The 17,795-nt window shown below is 38.4% G+C and overlaps 1 protein-coding gene across 1 annotated transcript in view; it reads left to right on the forward strand.

Moving 5' to 3' along the window:
• PHIP (pleckstrin homology domain interacting protein) overlaps positions 1 to 17,795 on the forward strand; it is a 217,830-nt gene that overhangs the window by 112,372 nt on the left and 87,663 nt on the right. Inside the window, exons 13-15 of the mRNA XM_019520451.1 lie at positions 9,575 to 9,703; positions 10,846 to 11,071; positions 16,363 to 16,500. Of these exons, the coding sequence (XP_019375996.1) occupies positions 9,575 to 9,703; positions 10,846 to 11,071; positions 16,363 to 16,500 (493 nt within the window). The remainder of the gene's footprint in view (positions 1 to 9,574; positions 9,704 to 10,845; positions 11,072 to 16,362; positions 16,501 to 17,795) is intronic.

A 17,795-nucleotide genomic window follows, 5' to 3' on the forward strand; every position in this document is an offset into this window, starting at 1 on the left:
TTTTTTTTTTTTTTTTTTTTTTTTTTTTTTTTTTGCCTTTAACCTATGGAATCCAGACTGAAGCTTAAAGAACAGTTACTTAATCTATAGTAACTGGTTCTTTGAGACACTGGTGTGAATTGCACAACTTGCATTCTCTCTGTTTTTTGAAGTCATAAGCAACATTTAGCTTTGACTTGCAAGAGAACGGAGTGAAACCATTGCCTTTTGTGCAGGAGTAGTCACAGACCACGTGCACAGTACTGATGGACACTGTCAGATAACTCTGATCTTGTGCTCATGGGCATCATGCCTACCTACAGTCGGAACCATAGTGACTGGGATCTTGAAGATCCACTTTAGGATAACTGTTCTGTCTTCTGATGTTCTAGGTCTTTTTCCAGAGACCTGGGTGGTCTGACTAGAAATCAGTCAAATGTTCATTCAGACCCCTACTGCATACAAAAACCCTGCTCCATTCTTTCATGCTAGAAGTGCTCTGGAGGAGGCATCATACTAGTAAATCTAAGAAACTGTGGAGGATTTTCCCTGACTTGTAGTTCAGAGTAAACATTAATTGTGTCCAGTGTTCATGTACTTTCCCACAGTGAATGCACTTGTTCTTATCAGAACAATTCAGCTAGCTTCAGATGATGAAATACAAAAGCTGAATGGTATAGCAAGCAAAGGCAGAGAGAGACAGAGATGGTTTAGGGGTTTTCTTATTCTTTTATTTTTGCTTTGCTTTGCTTTGTTTAGTTTTTTACTATTTTGTATTTACCTCAGAGGAGTTTGTCTAGATCGATAGGTTAAAACCTGCCATAAATCTTTCATAAGATCACACAGGAAATTCAATTATAGTGACACTTGCAGATGAAGTGGAACAAAAATGCACACAATCATATTGATGAAACATATTAAGGTTACCAATTCTGTCAGAAGTTTGTGTGTATGTTTCTAATAGTAGCCTTTAAAAAGTAGCTATATTGTGCACACATTTTGCTTTTAATGTATGTTTAGACTTGGAAAAAAATACATGTCTTTCTTTCATAAGGCAAATGTCATTGTTTAAGACTTAGTATGCCTAAGAAGAATATCAGGAGAGAGGGAAAGGGTGAGTGAGTGTAGGTTTAATAGCATAAAAACAAAATGTAAAATGTTGAAATTCATTTAACCAGAGTAGGAGTAGAAGATGCAAAATGTGTGATGGGGCTGAAATCACTTTGAAAAAATTAAGATTTCCATCCCCTGACTTGCATGTTACAGGGCCTCATCTTTTAAGTAGATTCATGGAGGTGTGGACCACTTCATGCTGTGAAGCCTCATTTACTTCTCTAGTTTGTTTTCTGTTGCAGGATGAGAGACTACATTTTATTTTGAAAGTGACATAACTTACTACTTTTATCAATGTGTTGCTATTTTGTGAAGAGGGGAAAAGATAATCTTACACTCTTAGTTTTGAGAAGCCTTCCAAAAATCTTTGCATTTTAGCTATTATTGAATTTGCTGGGTTTAGAAAAATAAATGTCTACTAGGAGGGTTTAAGTGTGTTGCTACTTGATACTGTGGCTTTATAAACACTACAACTAGGAAAATGCTGCAGAGGTGGTAAACTCTTCTGATAGGTATTTAGTTTCACAAGAATGTAAAAATTTTAATAGAGAATTTTTCTGTACTAAAATTATGTTATACGTTTCAACATTAATGAAGGTTATTTGTTGTTTTTCACAGCATTGAATATTTTACCTTTTTTATTGTCTTTCCAAGTTTAGCATAAAGGTTAAAGTAGACTGCCTCTTCTTTCCAAGAATTTGGATTAAATGATTATATTTGTTTACCTTTAAACATAAAATTTAAGTATGGATTTATCAGAGATTGTTTTCCTGAACTTGGCTAACTGAAAATCACCGAGTTACGTATCCTTATTGCATACTAAAACATAAGATATTCAAAGATGTGATGATACCTTTGTGTAAGTGCATTTAAGCCAAATATCTTTCTATTCAGCCTTTTTTTCCTCCAAGTCATCAGGTTTTTTTCAGGAAAGATTGTGATATTTCAAAATTACTTCATAATGTCCCTTTTTAAAGTAAAATTGTAATGACTGCTATTTCAACTAGATAAAATTAGTAGGTCACACATTTTATTAACTTGTTTTATTATTTATCTGTGTATTTTTTTAAATGGCATGTAAGAGGCTGAAACAACTTACTTCCGTCAGACATCCCTTTGTTTGAAAACACAGAAAAGGTTCCTAAGCCTGCATTTCTTCTGTAACGCATATAGTTTGAATATACAAGGCTTCTCAAAGATCCTGGATGGGACTGCTGTGCTCTGGGGTATCCCACTGTAGTTTCTCTTAAGACCTTGTTTTCTGACATGCCTGAGATTTTGGTCACTAGGGAGGACCCTGGAGTGGCTTTAACTCCCTTACTTCAGGTTTTAAACCACATGAGCGAGCTTGGGCCAGCCTGGTGTGCTTGGCCCTTTTGTAGCCAGGGCATGCTTCTATCATAGTATAGATATGCCTCCTCAAAGTTCAAGTAATGGTAATAGAAGAATCTCAGTATAGAGAAGAGTTTAAGTGATGTCGTATAACGGCTCGTAAAGAGACTTTGTTGCCTACCGATTTGCGGGGGCTGCATTTTTTTTAGAATGTTTAATTTTTATAGAATACATTAAAAAAAAAAAACGTATTTGTCAATCTAGAAAATGAAACTTTGTTATGCATAATTAATTTTTTTTTGTTCATCTTCTTACTTTCTTGGCCTGGAATAAATTAGGCTTACACTTTTATATGAATGTGGTGTAGAAATGAGAGAAATATTGTTTTGGTTCTTAGTTTGCTTTTACAGAATACAATTTTGGCAGATTCAAATTGTTAGAAGTTTTTGGAGTTGGAGTAAAATAACAAAAAAGCCCAAATGGAATAGCCATTTATATTTTGCAGCATGTCACTTAAATTAAATGAGTATTTTATTGGCACTTACTAGAGGAAGTGCATATGATAACCTGCTCTACAAAAACACCCTGTTCTAAACCTGTCACAAATACTGTTTTACATTCTTCAGCATTACTGGCAAATACTATCATTGTTTTGAATTTTAACGGAGTAAGAAAATGACCTGGACTGCTCAGAGCTGTGCCCATCAGGGAATTTGGCTAGTCTATATTAACCAAGCACTTAACTATCAAATATATATTTGATAGTTATATGGGGTGAGAAGTACTTATCACATCACCTTTCAGAAAATTTGGTGTGCAAAATAAATCCATCTTTTTCCCCTCAGTTTTGCTTTTATACTAGTTATAAGAGAATATGAATAAAAAAATAAGAGGCACATTCAAGCTGAATTCATTTAATCTTTATAAGAAAGCTAATACAAGTTAATTTAATTTGTGGGAAAAGTATTGAGTTAACACTCAAAAGTCCAAAAATGCAGACAAGATTTTTCAGAAATGAGCTCTGAAATTAACTCTCTAAGTTTGGGACCTAATTCTTGAAAGTATTGCATTCCTAAATATGTCGGTGTAATTGGTGTACTATGCATTGTTAATTCAGTCATATTTTTTCCATAGGATGCATGGTGGCTTTTTTGTTTCTAGTTTGTATCATTCTTCTCATCTTCCTTTCCTCACTGTTTTTAAATACTTATATTCACATGGGATCTCTGAACCCCACTACATGTATGATTGAGGATTTAATTAGAGTGAGCAAATTAATTTATATGTTCTCAACTTTGAAGTTAGTTAAAGTTTTCAGTGATGCAGTCCAAGACCATAATAAAAAAACAGTAACTGACAATACCATATATACACACACAAGGTTACCAAATCCACAGATCAGATGGAAAAATTTTAATTTGTGAATGTAGCTTTCCTGATATCTGTGAGATTTCCATTTCAGAAAACCTTTCATAGTTGTTATATATGCAGACTTAGGTCCTGATCCTACAACTGAAATTACAAAGGTGGAATCCTTTGACTATGCAGAACTCCATTGAAATGAATGGGGTTCCCACATGAGCTGGATTTTGCCAGCGCACATGCAGTTGCAGAGTGAGGACTTCTGGGTGAATCGGTTCTTTCCTTGTTCTCTTTTGAACTGCTGTATTATTTCAAGCTAAGATTAGAAACTGACTTTAGTCTCCTTTATGTGGAGCATGTTGTTTAGCAAAGATGGTTCTACTAGATCTGGTGATGCTTATTTGTATTCTCAAGGCTGAACTTCAATTCTAAGGAAAATACATAAAATGATGATTTAAGCATTTCAGAACTGTTTAACCCTTATTTTGAGGAATCAATGTTGTCAGTGTTCCATCATCCACTGATTCAGAGCATATGGGTTTATTCCTGCAAGTTGTCAATCAAGCAGAGGCTGTCATTTGCAGTTTGAAATTTCTGCACGCTCCTGTTTCTTCAGGGAGTCTGGCTGTAGTCTTTAGTCTTTTTTTTAAATCCTTGGTTGCAAGTGGACACTGTTGCATCACCATGTAAGAGAACAGAGAACGAGATGAAGAGCTCGGATGCATCCCTGCACAGTGCTGTGTTTTATCCCCTTGTTATAGTGTTGTTCTGTTTTATCCATAGCCAGAAGTCTATTTATTATAATTAAAATATAGCAGGTTACATAATTTAGACACAATGCTTTTTTCTAGCTTGCAAAAAGTCATTTTTTACTGATCTCATCAACCTAGTTCCCAGACCTTTAATGCTAGACTCAGATACTTTTCAGTGTAATCTGATAAAGTTTGCAGGTGCTCTTCACAGCATCATCACTCCAATTGAAAGGTACCTTTTTGTTTATTGGGAATACCAATTTGTCCACGTGGAACTTTTTCTCTTAGCAAGCTCTGATCAACTCTGAGGAGAGCATTCTGAGCCCATGTGCAACTCATCAGCCATTATCATATATGGGGACTGGATTCCCTTTTGGAAATATGATTGCTGGAGATCAGAGCCCAGTTTTTTTGTATAGTCAGTTGTTCTTATGGGCCAGATTGGAGAGAGAGGGGAGCAAATCAGCTGTTCATTTGAACACTGTTTTAGTATTGGGGATTTAGTACTGAGGTTTTCTTCCCTCCTATTTGTCAATTTCACTGTAGATCAATAAACTGTATTTTTTTTTTCTGGGATCACACTTGACTATTTTGACGTTGATGCAGGTTTCATGGTCTGGGAACATATTTGAGATGTAAAGTAATTTAAGATAAAGATCTTAAAACAAACTTTCTCTTTTTCAGTAATCTATTAAAAACAAGGTGGTTCTACTTATTTCTGTTCTTAAAGTTTTGTGATACTCTTTCTTGATATCATATCATGGGCAAGCACAGATGCATTCATCTAGTCTTTATAAATAGACTAGGAACCGTGAGAACTGAGATTCCTGATGGAAGCCCTCTTAATACTCTTTTAGCTCAAGAAAAAGCTAATGCTCATTTTCTAGAATTTACCCTTGATGAAATGCCTGAGAGGATGTACCACATCTAAAAGGATTGGTGTTTGAAAATCTTGACAGAACACCTACCAATATATATCCGTCTGTGGATATGTTCATATCTGACTGTTTTTTAAATATATAGCTAACATCCAGGCTATAAGCAAAACATATTGAATAAATTGTTGTCAAAGACTATCCTAGAAACTCCTTCAAGATAAATAAGAACATGGACTGGCGAAGTCTTCCTGTGCTATTGAATCCAGTTTCATGTCTTTGCAAACAATCCTATCCTATCTCTTTTCCCTAAACTGATCAAGCTCCATCTTAAAAATAGTTAGGATTTTTGTCCCTATTCCTCCTAGTAGAAGGTTGTACCAAAAAGCTTACTCTTCTGAGAAGGAGAGAAATCTTATTATTTTTATTGAAAAGTATTCAAATCTGATTCATTCACATTTTGTTTTTGTCCCTATATTGTCATTTAACTTGAATATTCCTTTGTCACTAGTATTTATGGACAGCAACTATATCCCTTGTTTAGTGTTCATTTTGTTAATTAAGCTTCATTTAATAAAACAAGTTCTCTTAATCTCTTTTCATAAGATAGGCCATCCATTGTATTCTTCATCCTTGTAGCCTTTTTTTGCATCTGTTCTAAACTTAATTAATCTTTCTTTAATTTTGGACACAAATTTGTATGCAGTATTCCGGATAAGGTCTCACCAGTGCCTCAACCAGTGTCAGTCATGCTTAACCAAAAATATCTCTCCCCATACTTTCTTGGATTGCATTTACCTTTTTTCATGGCTCTATCATGTAGTAGTCCTGTGTCCTAGTAGCGTACCGTGTTCTTTTATTTCCTCCGCTGCTTCTAACTAAGGAGCTCCCAGTTTAAAGAAAAAACTAGTATTATTACTAATGTGCATGGTCATGTGCATAATCTTATTCTGATTTTGCAACTCCAACTCTTAAGGTCATCCAGTTCTTTTAGTATAATGCTTCAACTTTCCTTTTTATTTATAATTATTTCCATTTCTGTTTCTTAAACATTTCATTAATAAGCTCTTATTTCTTGTATCAAGGTTATGAATGAAAAAAATAAGATTGGTCCCAAGACAGATCTATGGGGATGTTTTGTTAGTTACAACACTAGTAACACGTGTTACTAGTTACATCACTAGTAGCAGCCCTACATCTTTTTTGTCATACTTCCTTTAGCTTGTTTCTTAATCTCTTACAGTTCTCAGGTTAATGATTATCTTTGGGTGAATTAATAAATTATCCTCTACTACTGGATCAAATGCTTTACTGAAGTCTAGATAATTAGATCTTACTATATTTGCTTTATCTACAAAGCAGTTTTCTTATTAAAAAAAAGTTAGTTTGGTGTGATCAGCCTTTTGAGTAAACTCTTTTGATTACACATTGTCTTTTTTTCCTTCAAAATTTGTTCTAAACTCTTGTATACTAATGGGCCTGTAATTACCCAAATCATTTTTTCTTCCCATTCTTAAAAAATAAATACTACAGTCCCCTCCCCCAGCAGTTTCAAGCAAATATTTTTAATTGATTCATCAAGATCTACAACTTCATGTGTTTAATTCTTTCAGAATTTTGGAGTGGAGATTATTTGGCTCCCTAACTTGAAATCGTTAGGCACTCTTGAGTTATGCTTCATTTAATTTTTCATCTCCCACTAGCTGTCCTGCCTCTTCTTCCATGTTCTAACTAATTATCTTTATTGAAAACTGCTTTTTTGTTTTTGAGCCGTGCCTGCATTTCTCTAATCTCTACCCCATTGCCACTGCATAGCTAATGCACTCCTTTTTCTTTTTGTCTCTTCATTTATGCAAATAAAGAACTTTTTGCTACTTTGTTTCTTTGCAAAGTCCTAATTCAGCTTCAGTTTTGGCAATTCTTGCTATATCCCAATGCTTTTTGACCTCTAGGGCACATCACTCTAGGTCTGCTGTACTATTTTCTTCCATTTCTTATGGACTCTCTAAATCATTTTTGAGGTGATTTTATTCATTCATTTAAGGCTGAAGATCTTATATGCATGTGTTCCCCTTACTTGCTATGCTATATTCAGGTTCTTAAACTTCAGTCTAGTCCATGTCACTGAGTTCTCTTGGTTTTACAAAGTGTTCATTCTTTAAACATAACATTCTAAGTTAAGGACCTGTATTTATCTTTTCATTCAATTTACATTGGATCACTAAATCCCAGTTTATTTTCTACATCCAGCTCCTCTGATGTTCACACTAATTGCCAAAATCAAGTCTAAAATAGCATCAACTCTTTAAATTTGAAGAATTTGGTGACAAAATCTGTTGCCTGCCACACCTAGTAGAACCTCTTACCATCCCAAAACAATTTTGAACTAGAAAGATTTTGGCAACTTCGGAAATCAAAGCATTTATATAGTATTAATAGCTAGAGAAGCTGCTTTCTGGTATTTATAAGAAAGGATCAGGGTTTTTATATTTTTTCTTGAGACTGGTCCATTCAAGGCATCTCTCCTAAGAGAAGCGCAAACCTTATTCTGAAATTTAGCATTTCATGATAACCAGTACATCCATTCTTTCTAGTTCTTGCCTTTTGTCTTATGAAAATGTCTTTGTCTTTAAAAATGTCTTAGGCTTGAGCAGCATCCTGAAGTTGAATTAGTGAAGATGCTATTGTTAGGAAGCTTGGTAGTGTATTTTTATTTTCTTGGGGGCTGTTGTGGGAACTAAAGTCTATATTACTCTTTTCTTGATGGCTAAATAGGGCTTTAGTGTGAATCTGCAAGGCTTATTCCTTCCCAGAAGTAAAGGGCCTGTCCTACTAGAGCCATAACTTCCTTATTGAGCAAAAAGGTGAGCTGCTTTTAAAAAAAACAAACAAAAATCAAATAATCAATAAAGCTGATTTACTTCACATCTACATATTCACTAAGTCTAAATTTGATTCTATTTTTTTAGTTAATGTGATGTTAAGGTAACTCTCTAGAAGGACTCTTAGCAAAACAGAACCTACATTGGAGAGAACTGTTTTGTGTTCCATTTTTACTAATTAATCCAAAATCCTACTTCATTTTGATGAGAGCTCTCTGTGTGAGAATACTATCAAATGATTAAAATGACTGGGAAGAGAGAGAAGGTTCTGCCACTAATACATGCATGACCTTGGGCAAAACGCTTGACCTTTTAGGCTGTAATATGGAGATAATAGTACCTAGCTCATGAGAATTTGCGAGGTTTAATTCAGTGACTTTTAAAAATGGTACTGATAAGCCTCAGTGAGAAGGTACTATAGAATGAACAGTATTATATGTGTGGATTTAATTATGTTGTTTCTATCAGTTTTTATAACCCTGCCATAGTTAGGAAAGAAGTTTTGTCTCTTCAAAGACAGTGCAAAAATTCATGCCTGGGGAGAATAGGAAGGGGCTATTTGAAGAGGTGCTGAAGGCATAAAAATTCAGAGTGGTGATTGGTCACCTCTGCTTGATTGACAGGTTGCAGGGAAAAACAAAAAACCATTTGTTCTGGCTTAATGGAACTGGAAAACAGAAAATGAGTATCAGGTAAAAATTACTTTTTTAAAATATTTGCAGTTCTGTAAAAACTGGAGTTAAGACCACACCAATCTAAATCTCCCTCAACTTCTCCCTCCCTCCCACAAAAAATGAGTAGGAAGTGTAGAAGCACAAAGCTAATCTGTATAAGTGGGCTGGTAATTTCAGTGCATTTTTAGTGGGCAAGTATTGTAAAGCATTTATTGCTGTAGTGCTTCTTGGCAAATTTAGCAGAAAGGTAGAATGAATGGGTGTGGTGACTGAAACCCTGAACTGGACCCAGCTCTTTGTTTAGGTTTAACAGCAGGACATCAAAGGGGAAAGTTTTACTGTCACTTCCTGTACTATGCCTATTTTGTGGATAAAGTCTGTCAGTTGCTATCAATCTGGCATCTTTCATGAATGAGCATTGCTATGCAATTCACTGAAAAGTGAATGGCTAAAAAGTAAACAGTGTATTAGAAGTAACTTCCATCTAAGAGTATATATTGTCTTTGGATATTTTACATACAGATCAGCATCATAATTTTAAGGATTATAATTTAGCTATCCCCCATTTTTTGGTAAAATTAATTTTGTCTGTTGCTGTATTTCAGATTGAAGGGCAAGGACATGGTGCAGTTTTTGACTGCAAGTGCTCTCCTGATGGTCAACATTTTGCATGTACAGACTCTCATGGTCACCTTTTGATTTTTGGCTTTGGCTCCAGTAGCAAATATGACAAGGTATTGTGCAAAAAATGCCCATGTTATGAGTTCAAAAAATGTGCTCAAACAAACACTTTAACTTCAAAGTTTCATTAAAAATACCACCCCAAGAAGAAAGGTATAACTTAGTTCTTTGTTCTGTACTGTTACAAGCATTCTTACCGCACTGACATTTTCTATAGCTCACTGATGCTCTCTACCTCCCATTTCAGCTGTGATCTGTCCATCATGTTGTTCTAAAACTGAAATTCCATCCAGTTTCAAACAAAAAAGGGGGTTTAAATACTACTTAGAAGGGAAACAGTGAAATGTGTAGCACTTTTAATGTGGTTAGAGTTGGTATGTTGTGGATGGAACCATTTCTCAATTTTACCCTGTCTTTTCAAACATGACCGGGCTGGTTCTGGATTAGTCCTGTTATAAATAAGAAAGCTAGGATTCTAATTATTGTTTAGATTAGTGAGATCATGGTACAATATATTTATGGCATCATCTTATGCCCACAAAATTCTTAGGAGGACAGATACCTAATGTATATGTATTGTATGTTCTGTAATTTTTACTAGTTATTCCTGTGCATCATAGATGTTTTCTGATACTTGCGTAGGCTACCAGCAATACTGGATTGACATTGTAAACCTGACACTATTTAGATCAGTTTTCATTTTCTTTTAAAGACTGACTTTTTCAAGTATACAACATATAATAGAAACAGATTAGTTGTATTAAAACTTCTTTTGACAAAATATGATGACTAAATTGGTGTAAATAATTTTCTGCTCACTTTCCTCCAACCAAGTAGCTCCTAAAATGCAGTAATATAGCTGTAGTTGTCAGAAATACAATGCATCATGATTTGTAAACTGTTCAAGCCAGTTTTATCCTGTTTTCTGCCAAATCACTATAGCTTTTAAAATAATTCTTTTTTCCCCTCCCTAATGTATATAGGACAAAAACTGTAAGCATTAGATTTGGAAAAATATTAGACTGTTAGCTCTTCCCCCATAAGGGAGTAAAAGTTACTTTACTTTTATAATCACTTCAATTTTTTTTACAAATCTTACTTAAATTGAATGCTTTCTGCAGACATTCTTGTTTTGAATAGTTCTATTTTTCATCTTTAACTGTTTGTAATAAAACATAAATTGGCTTTGTTACAGATAGCAGATCAGATGTTCTTTCACAGTGATTATCGGCCTCTTATCCGTGATGCCAACAACTTTGTCTTAGATGAACAGACACAACAGGCGCCACATCTCATGCCCCCCCCCTTTTTGGTTGATGTTGATGGCAACCCTCATCCAGCAAGATACCAGAGATTAGTTCCAGGTCGTGAGAACTGCAGGGAAGAGCAGCTTATTCCTCAAATGGGTGTGACTTCCTCAGGTACACTGAATATTAATCCAATGTACTATAACTGTGGCGACTTGGGTACTGCATTTTTGAAGGATAACCTAGTTCATTGTTTAAATATTAATAAAATTTAATTAATAGGGTTAATTAAAATAGTGACTGATTCAGATTTATTGATTTTTTTTTTTTTTTTTTTTAAAGTCTTTTCTGTACGCTAAATAGGTTTAAAAAAAAGAACTATACAAGTAAAGATTTGGCTTTGACTAGCTGAGAGACTCACTGTAGGACCTGGCAGACTAAATTTGCAGTCAGTCAAAAGAAGCAGCCATTACAATTCAAACCAAAGGCTCCAATCCCTGTTTTCAGAGAGAAGCAGATCAGAGCATATGAAAAATGCCACACAAATGTTGAGTAAAACTGATTCTTGATTTAGCACAATTGTAACATGCTGAACTTCTGGAACATATGTTTAAACATAATATTATATTATAAGAATAAGAAGATCATTAGCAGTGCTTACTATAATTTATATACATTGCCTCTTGGAACACTGTGCAATGTCCATGTTCTGTGCTCTTTGTGAATTAATCTGCCTACAAATGATGATAGTATCAGCTAGTTAAATGTTCTTTACATGTTTGTTTGAATTATGATTTTTTTTGTCACTTCAGCTGTTTTTTTCTAGACCGGGGTAGTCAAAGTCTGGTCCATGGGCTGGATTGGGCCTGTGGTGGACTCCACTTCCTAACAAACCATGCCTGTGTTGCTGCAGCCAGTTTCCATGGAGAACCCAGCAGTGGCGGGGCTGTGACAGTGTGGGACCAGGATTTGCATGGAGGCTGGCCCTAGCAGTACTGGCAGGGAGCTGTTCTGGGGCTGGGATCTTGCGGCAGTGACAGTGGTCTGGAGCCAAGGCAGAGCTGCCCTCTGGCTGTGCACCCTGGGAAACGGTGTGCAGGCAGCAGATCATGGTTCTGCCCTGGCTCTGGAGCACACTATCACCACTGCAGGATCCCAGCCCTGGCCATGGAACAGCCCCCCTGCCCAGCCATGTGCCCTGACAGACCTGCTGAAGCCAGCCTCTGTGGAAACTGTGGCACCATGCTGTCATAGGCCCACTGTTGCTGGGGTCTCCATGGAAACTGGCTGCAGCAATGCAGGCAGGGACTGCTAGGAAATGGAGTCTGCCGCGGGAATTAAATTAGAAGGTGGGTGTTGCAGCTCCAGCTCTGACCTAAGCCCCCAGGATTGGAGCTGCAGCTGTAACCTGCCCCACTCCATGGCAGCCCCAGCCTGAGCTTTCCTATGTAGGTGTGGCTGGGGTCTCCATGGAGACCAGCCCAAGCAATGTGGGCAGGGGCCTCTGGAAAATACAGTCCATAGTTGACCGGATCTGGCCCGCAGGCCAGACTTTGCCCATCCCTCCTCTACTGGCTTGACATTCATCTTCTCATATCTCATAGTAGCTTGGGGGAAATAAAGCTTCACTTGCTAGGCACCAAGAACATTATCTTGTGTTATACAGAAAGTATTCTTTTTAGAACCTTAATAGACATTTCTGGTATATTTGCTGGCAGACCCTTGGGACAGTGTATCAATTTATAAGTTACCTAAGCACATTTCTGATTGAATAGGGACTTGGCAGTTAGCTTATTCCTCTCGTCCTTTACTGCATGTTCCATTAGGCATCAGGTGTTGTCTTACTGTTGGGCATTGCCTTTGCCTTGGCCTGAATGAGGACTTGGGGAGTGGTCTTTGTTTTAAGCTTTGTGCATTCTTTCTGCATAACAACTAAGATAGGTTCTCCTCAACTTAGCCAGATCTTTCATCCAAATTCTCAGCATCTCATATAGTAATTACTGCACCATGTTTTTCTCTTGCCTTGAAAAATGCTGTCATACCTAATTTATGTCTATTCAGAATGCTGCTGTAAAAATCACTTTGATCATGTCAGCCCCCTTTGCATTCTTCTGCTGGCTACCTCTTCTGATGTCACACTTAAGCATCTTAGCTGCTTGCAGACGTTAAATACGAAACAAAAAAAAGTGCTTTACTAGAAGAAGCAGTGCATTGCTTTGACTCAGTTCTGCAGCATCTGTATAGATTGGGCATTTCAGTGGGGCTTTTTGGTGCTTTTATCTAAAGTTGATTCAGTCAGGTTTTAGGTAAAAGCACCAGAAAAGCTACACTAAAGTCCCTGATCTATACAGATGTTGGGCAAGCCAGGACCAACAACTGTGCTACCTCTTTTTTGGGTGTGTGCTGGGTCATTTTTTTTCTGTAACATTTGCAAGGAGCGCTTGTCTTCATTTTTGAGGTCCTTCATGCCCTCATTGAATATAGAGAAAAAGCATCATAGGTTGATTTGATGGTTGAGTCCAAGTCTTTTATCAGTTTTGTTAGCTTTTTCAAGCAGAAGCTTATGCTTCTCTTTCTTGTCCCCCTCTTATAACTATATTGTGATATGTGCAAGAAGGAAATAATATATATGGCACCAATTAGGCTCTCAGCCTTAATCAGTTGATTTTAGGCTTCTGATGCACTTTGATTGTAGCCCAGGGGTGAGCAAAATATGGCCCATGGACCACATCTGTCCTGCCAAATGATTTTATCCAGCCTGTGACTGCTCCTCTAAAGCAGAATTGTATTCGGCCCATGGTTGTATTGGCTTTTGGTACCTCTCGCCCTTCTCACTTTCCTGTGGCATAGCTGGCTGCAGCAGCAGCAGCAACTCATTCTGCCCACCCTGTCCTGCCCCACAGCCCCCAGTATCTGCTCCAAGATGGGCACTGAGCTAACAAGGGTTAGGTTCCTCTAATGCAGGGGTGGGCAGTTATTTGGACTGGAGGGCCAGCTTTGTGCTGTGTGCCAGGCTTTGTGCTGTGTGTCCTGGACTGTTGCTCATCTAGCCAATTTTATGGTCTAAATAATAATGCTCATACCCGAGTTGGAAGTAGAGCTGTTCTGTAGAACTCTGTTTGTTTATCTCTAGGCTAGAGACAGAAGATGCACATAAACCAGTTTAGGTGATCAAAACTGATTTAAAACTGTAACAGAATATAAGTTTAGTGCATATAAACCAGTTTCAAAATTGCCAGAACTGGTTTAAGATAAACGTGGTTGAAAGTAGTATATCAGACTTAACTGATTTGCATCAACTGGTTTATGCAACTTCTGTCCCAGACTCCCTCCTACTTCAAATTAAACCACAGTCCCCCAGCATCCCAGATGCTTTGCAGCCCTGGGCAGGGCTATGCTCTCTGCTCCAGAAACCAGGGCTGGCCCATCCCCTCTGCTCTCTAGCTTGAGCAGGGGCGGGGGCTTGGCCAGATGCATGGTCCTCTGAGGCAGTGAGCAGGGAGGGGATTTATTCCCCCACCCCACTGGGGGATTGCGGCCCCTGTCAACTACTTCCGCCCTCCCCACTTCAGTGGCAGGGGAGGGAGCATGGCCAGAGCTGGCTGGCATGGCCCCTGCCATCTACCTGCCTTGCCAGTGGCTGGAGCTGCAGGGCTGAGCTGAACCAGCCTGAAAGTGCTGCTAGGAGCAGAGGAAGAGGGGACAGCCCAGGCTAGGCCAGGTTCTTCCCAGTGGGCTATAGCTCTGACTGGGGCCACAGGGGCTGCGCATCTCCCTGTGCCCAAGTCAAGCAGGGCTGTCGTGGAGCTCCGGCTGGGAAGGAACCCATTGGCCTGGCCCATAGGGGCAGGGTCTTTCCCAACTCATTGTGGCTGCGTGACAGCCCGGCCCATCAGCATGGGCAGGGGCTGGCTGGGGAGTGGGCTTCTCTGGGCAGCTCAGAGGCGCTGGCTGGCCATGAGCCCAGCAGCCGCCACTGCGCCCAGCATCCTGTGCAGGACCTGGGGCTGCAGCCACACAACCAGCAGCAGGCTGGCTGGAGCCCAGGTGGGGAGCTGTTCTGCCCACCTCGCCTTCAGCTGCTGTGGCCATGCTGCTCTGGGTCGGGGAGGGGACAGGAAGTTTCAGCCCCATGGCTTCTGCCTAGCACATGGAGCTGCGGCTTCAGCTCCTGGACACTGTGGAAGGCATCTGGGAGCTGCAGCCAGAGCTCTACATGCTTGGTAGAAGCTGCCAGGCCCAGCAGGCTTGTTTTTTCTCCCCTCACAGCTGTGGCTCCTGCTCCTATCCTATCACGCAGCAGAGCTTGGGGTGGGGGCAGCTTGCTTCAGCCCGGCTGCTTCAGCCCAGCTCAGGTTGAAGCTGCTGGGCTGAAGGAAGCTCCCCCCTGCCCCTAGCGGCGATACACAGTGCAACAAGTGCAGGAGCTAATTAGACTAACCTGCAGAGATTGAATCAATTCAGGCTCCAGCTTTTTGAATGTCTGCCCTAGCCCATATGTCCTGCAGTGGTTCCATTAGCTCTCCTTTTTTAACCACCTACAAGCTATTGTATAACTGCCGCGCAGTCGCAGAGAGTGGATTATGTGTAGATAAACATCTTAGGGAACCACTTACTTTGCTTAACCAAGCAGTGTATTCACTGTTGATTTAAGCTGTTTTCATAATCTGAAATAAACTATATAAACTAAATTTAGTATAAACTAAATTGAAAATACTAAAATTAAATGTTTGTTTTCCCAATAAAGATTTTTTGTAATTGAAAATATTTGCTAGTCCAAGAGTAGTTTTATTAACTATCGTATTTGGGGGGGAATGTTTGTTCACCAGAGCGCCCCAAGGGATGACGAGGTCGAAAGGTCATAAACTACTGCAAGACCATTTCAGGCTGGACGTAAGGAAGAATTTCTTTACTGTCCGAGCCCCCAAGGTCTGGAACAGCCCGCCATCGGAGGTGGTTCAAACACCTACATTGAACACCTTCAAGAGCAAATTGGATGCTTATCTTGCTGGGATCCTATGACCCCAGCTGACTTCCTGCCCTTCGTGTGGGGGGCTGGACTCGATCTTCCGAGGTCCCTTCCAGCCCTAATATCTATGAAATCTATTTGTATTAATTTTGATTGTATTGTTCTTACCACACAGAATTTAGTCTAATCAATAGCAAGTAATCCAACAAAACTGGATGCCTAAACTATACACCTAAAACCTGTGTTAGCACAGTTAAATATTGAGTTCCTTTTATTAGACAGTTAATTTGCACTTAATATGCAGTTAATGTATATACTTGTGTACAATACACGTATACATATACTTGTATATTAATAGACTTTCATTATGCAGTTACTTTTATCATGATTGTGATTTTTTTTTAGGTAAAATTTAGACAAGCAGCTTGGAATATTCAGCAACTTGTGCCATTAGTGTAATTATTTTTTGGTGACCTTGTCTTCCCATCCTCCCTAGGATTGAACCAAGTTCTCAGTCAACAAGCAAACCAGGAAGTAAGTCCTTTGGACAGCATGATACAGAGGCTTCAGCAAGAACAAGATCAAAGACGTTCTGGAGAGGCAGGAACTAGCAATATCAGTCGGTTAAGCAGAGGTAGACTTTGCTATATAAACAACTTATATATGTGAAACGGCAAATTAATGGATACATCTGAATACATGTATTACTGTTTGGGGTGGGGGGAGCAGCATAATATTCCAGTTTCCAGTCATTCTGTTGATCATTGTGGATCACTTTTAGGATGGACTTGTTTAATGGATTCATTTCACTAATGCTGAAATGAAATTAGAGTGTAATATTACAGTACACATAGCAAAACTTGAGGAATTTTGCAGTACTGTGCAGTCTTTAGATTAGAATATGTATTGTATTAATGTTAGCTAATCCAGATATGGTTGGTTAGTTGCTGGGCGAAAATGCTGTAGCTTCTACACCACAGAGGAAAAAAAAGAGAGAAAGTGTAGGTGCATTAGCAAGGTCCACTACAGTTTGCTAGCTGTAAGTACCCTTGTAATTTAAAGAACTATAAAAACCTTGATTAAAATAAGAAGTCAAATGTGAAGGAGCAAGAATTGCAAAGTTGAAGATATGGGGATTGAAATTTTATTGAGAATTTGAGAATGTCCCTTTCTTTTCCTTTTGTTTGCTTGCCTTGTTTTGTTCTTCATTAAATCACTTATGTATGCAAACTGGAAATCCAATAGATAGGGCTCACCAATCACCAAATATGTTACAGTGGATCATTTTTTGTTTGCTTGGGTTTTGGTTTTTTTTAAGTTTAGTATTCTTTTGCACTTCCTAAGGAACAGCTGCATTCAGTGTGGGGGGGAAGCCAGTGCACATGCCAAAACAGCTTTAGAACCAAAATCCAGTAGCAAGCACTTTCCTAATTTCTGTGTGATGTTAAGATATTTCCCTTACTTTGCAGGTGAGTAGTTTTGCAGAGTGGCACAGTGGTGGAACATGTCTTGCCTAGGTTCTTTCAGTCAAAAATAGTTTGTATTTTAGAGCTTTTCTTAAATTGCTCTGCTTCTTGCTTACCAATTCTTTAATCTGGTGTTGGAATGAGAAATTTTCCTGTTGCATTTATTGCTATACATAAATCCAGTTAATACTTTAATTCATCTTTTACTTCAGAAAAATGTAGTTTGTAATTCTATTTTTGACTTCTTGTTTCTGAGAATTTTTCCTTAGAATCCAGATTAAGTACACCTGTATTAATTTTGCAGGCTCTGTAAGTACTACCTCAGAAGTACATTCACCACCAAATATAGGTTTAAGGCGTAGTGGACAAATTGAAGGTGTGCGACAGATGCATAGCAATGCACCAAGAAGTGAAATAGCCACTGAGCGGGACCTTGTGGCTTGGAGTCGAAGGGTTGTGGTAC

Source organism: Gavialis gangeticus, unplaced genomic scaffold (assembly GCF_001723915.1).
Source record: "Gavialis gangeticus isolate Ggan-Ray unplaced genomic scaffold, GavGan_comp1, whole genome shotgun sequence".
NCBI lineage: Eukaryota > Metazoa > Chordata > Crocodylia > Gavialidae > Gavialis > Gavialis gangeticus.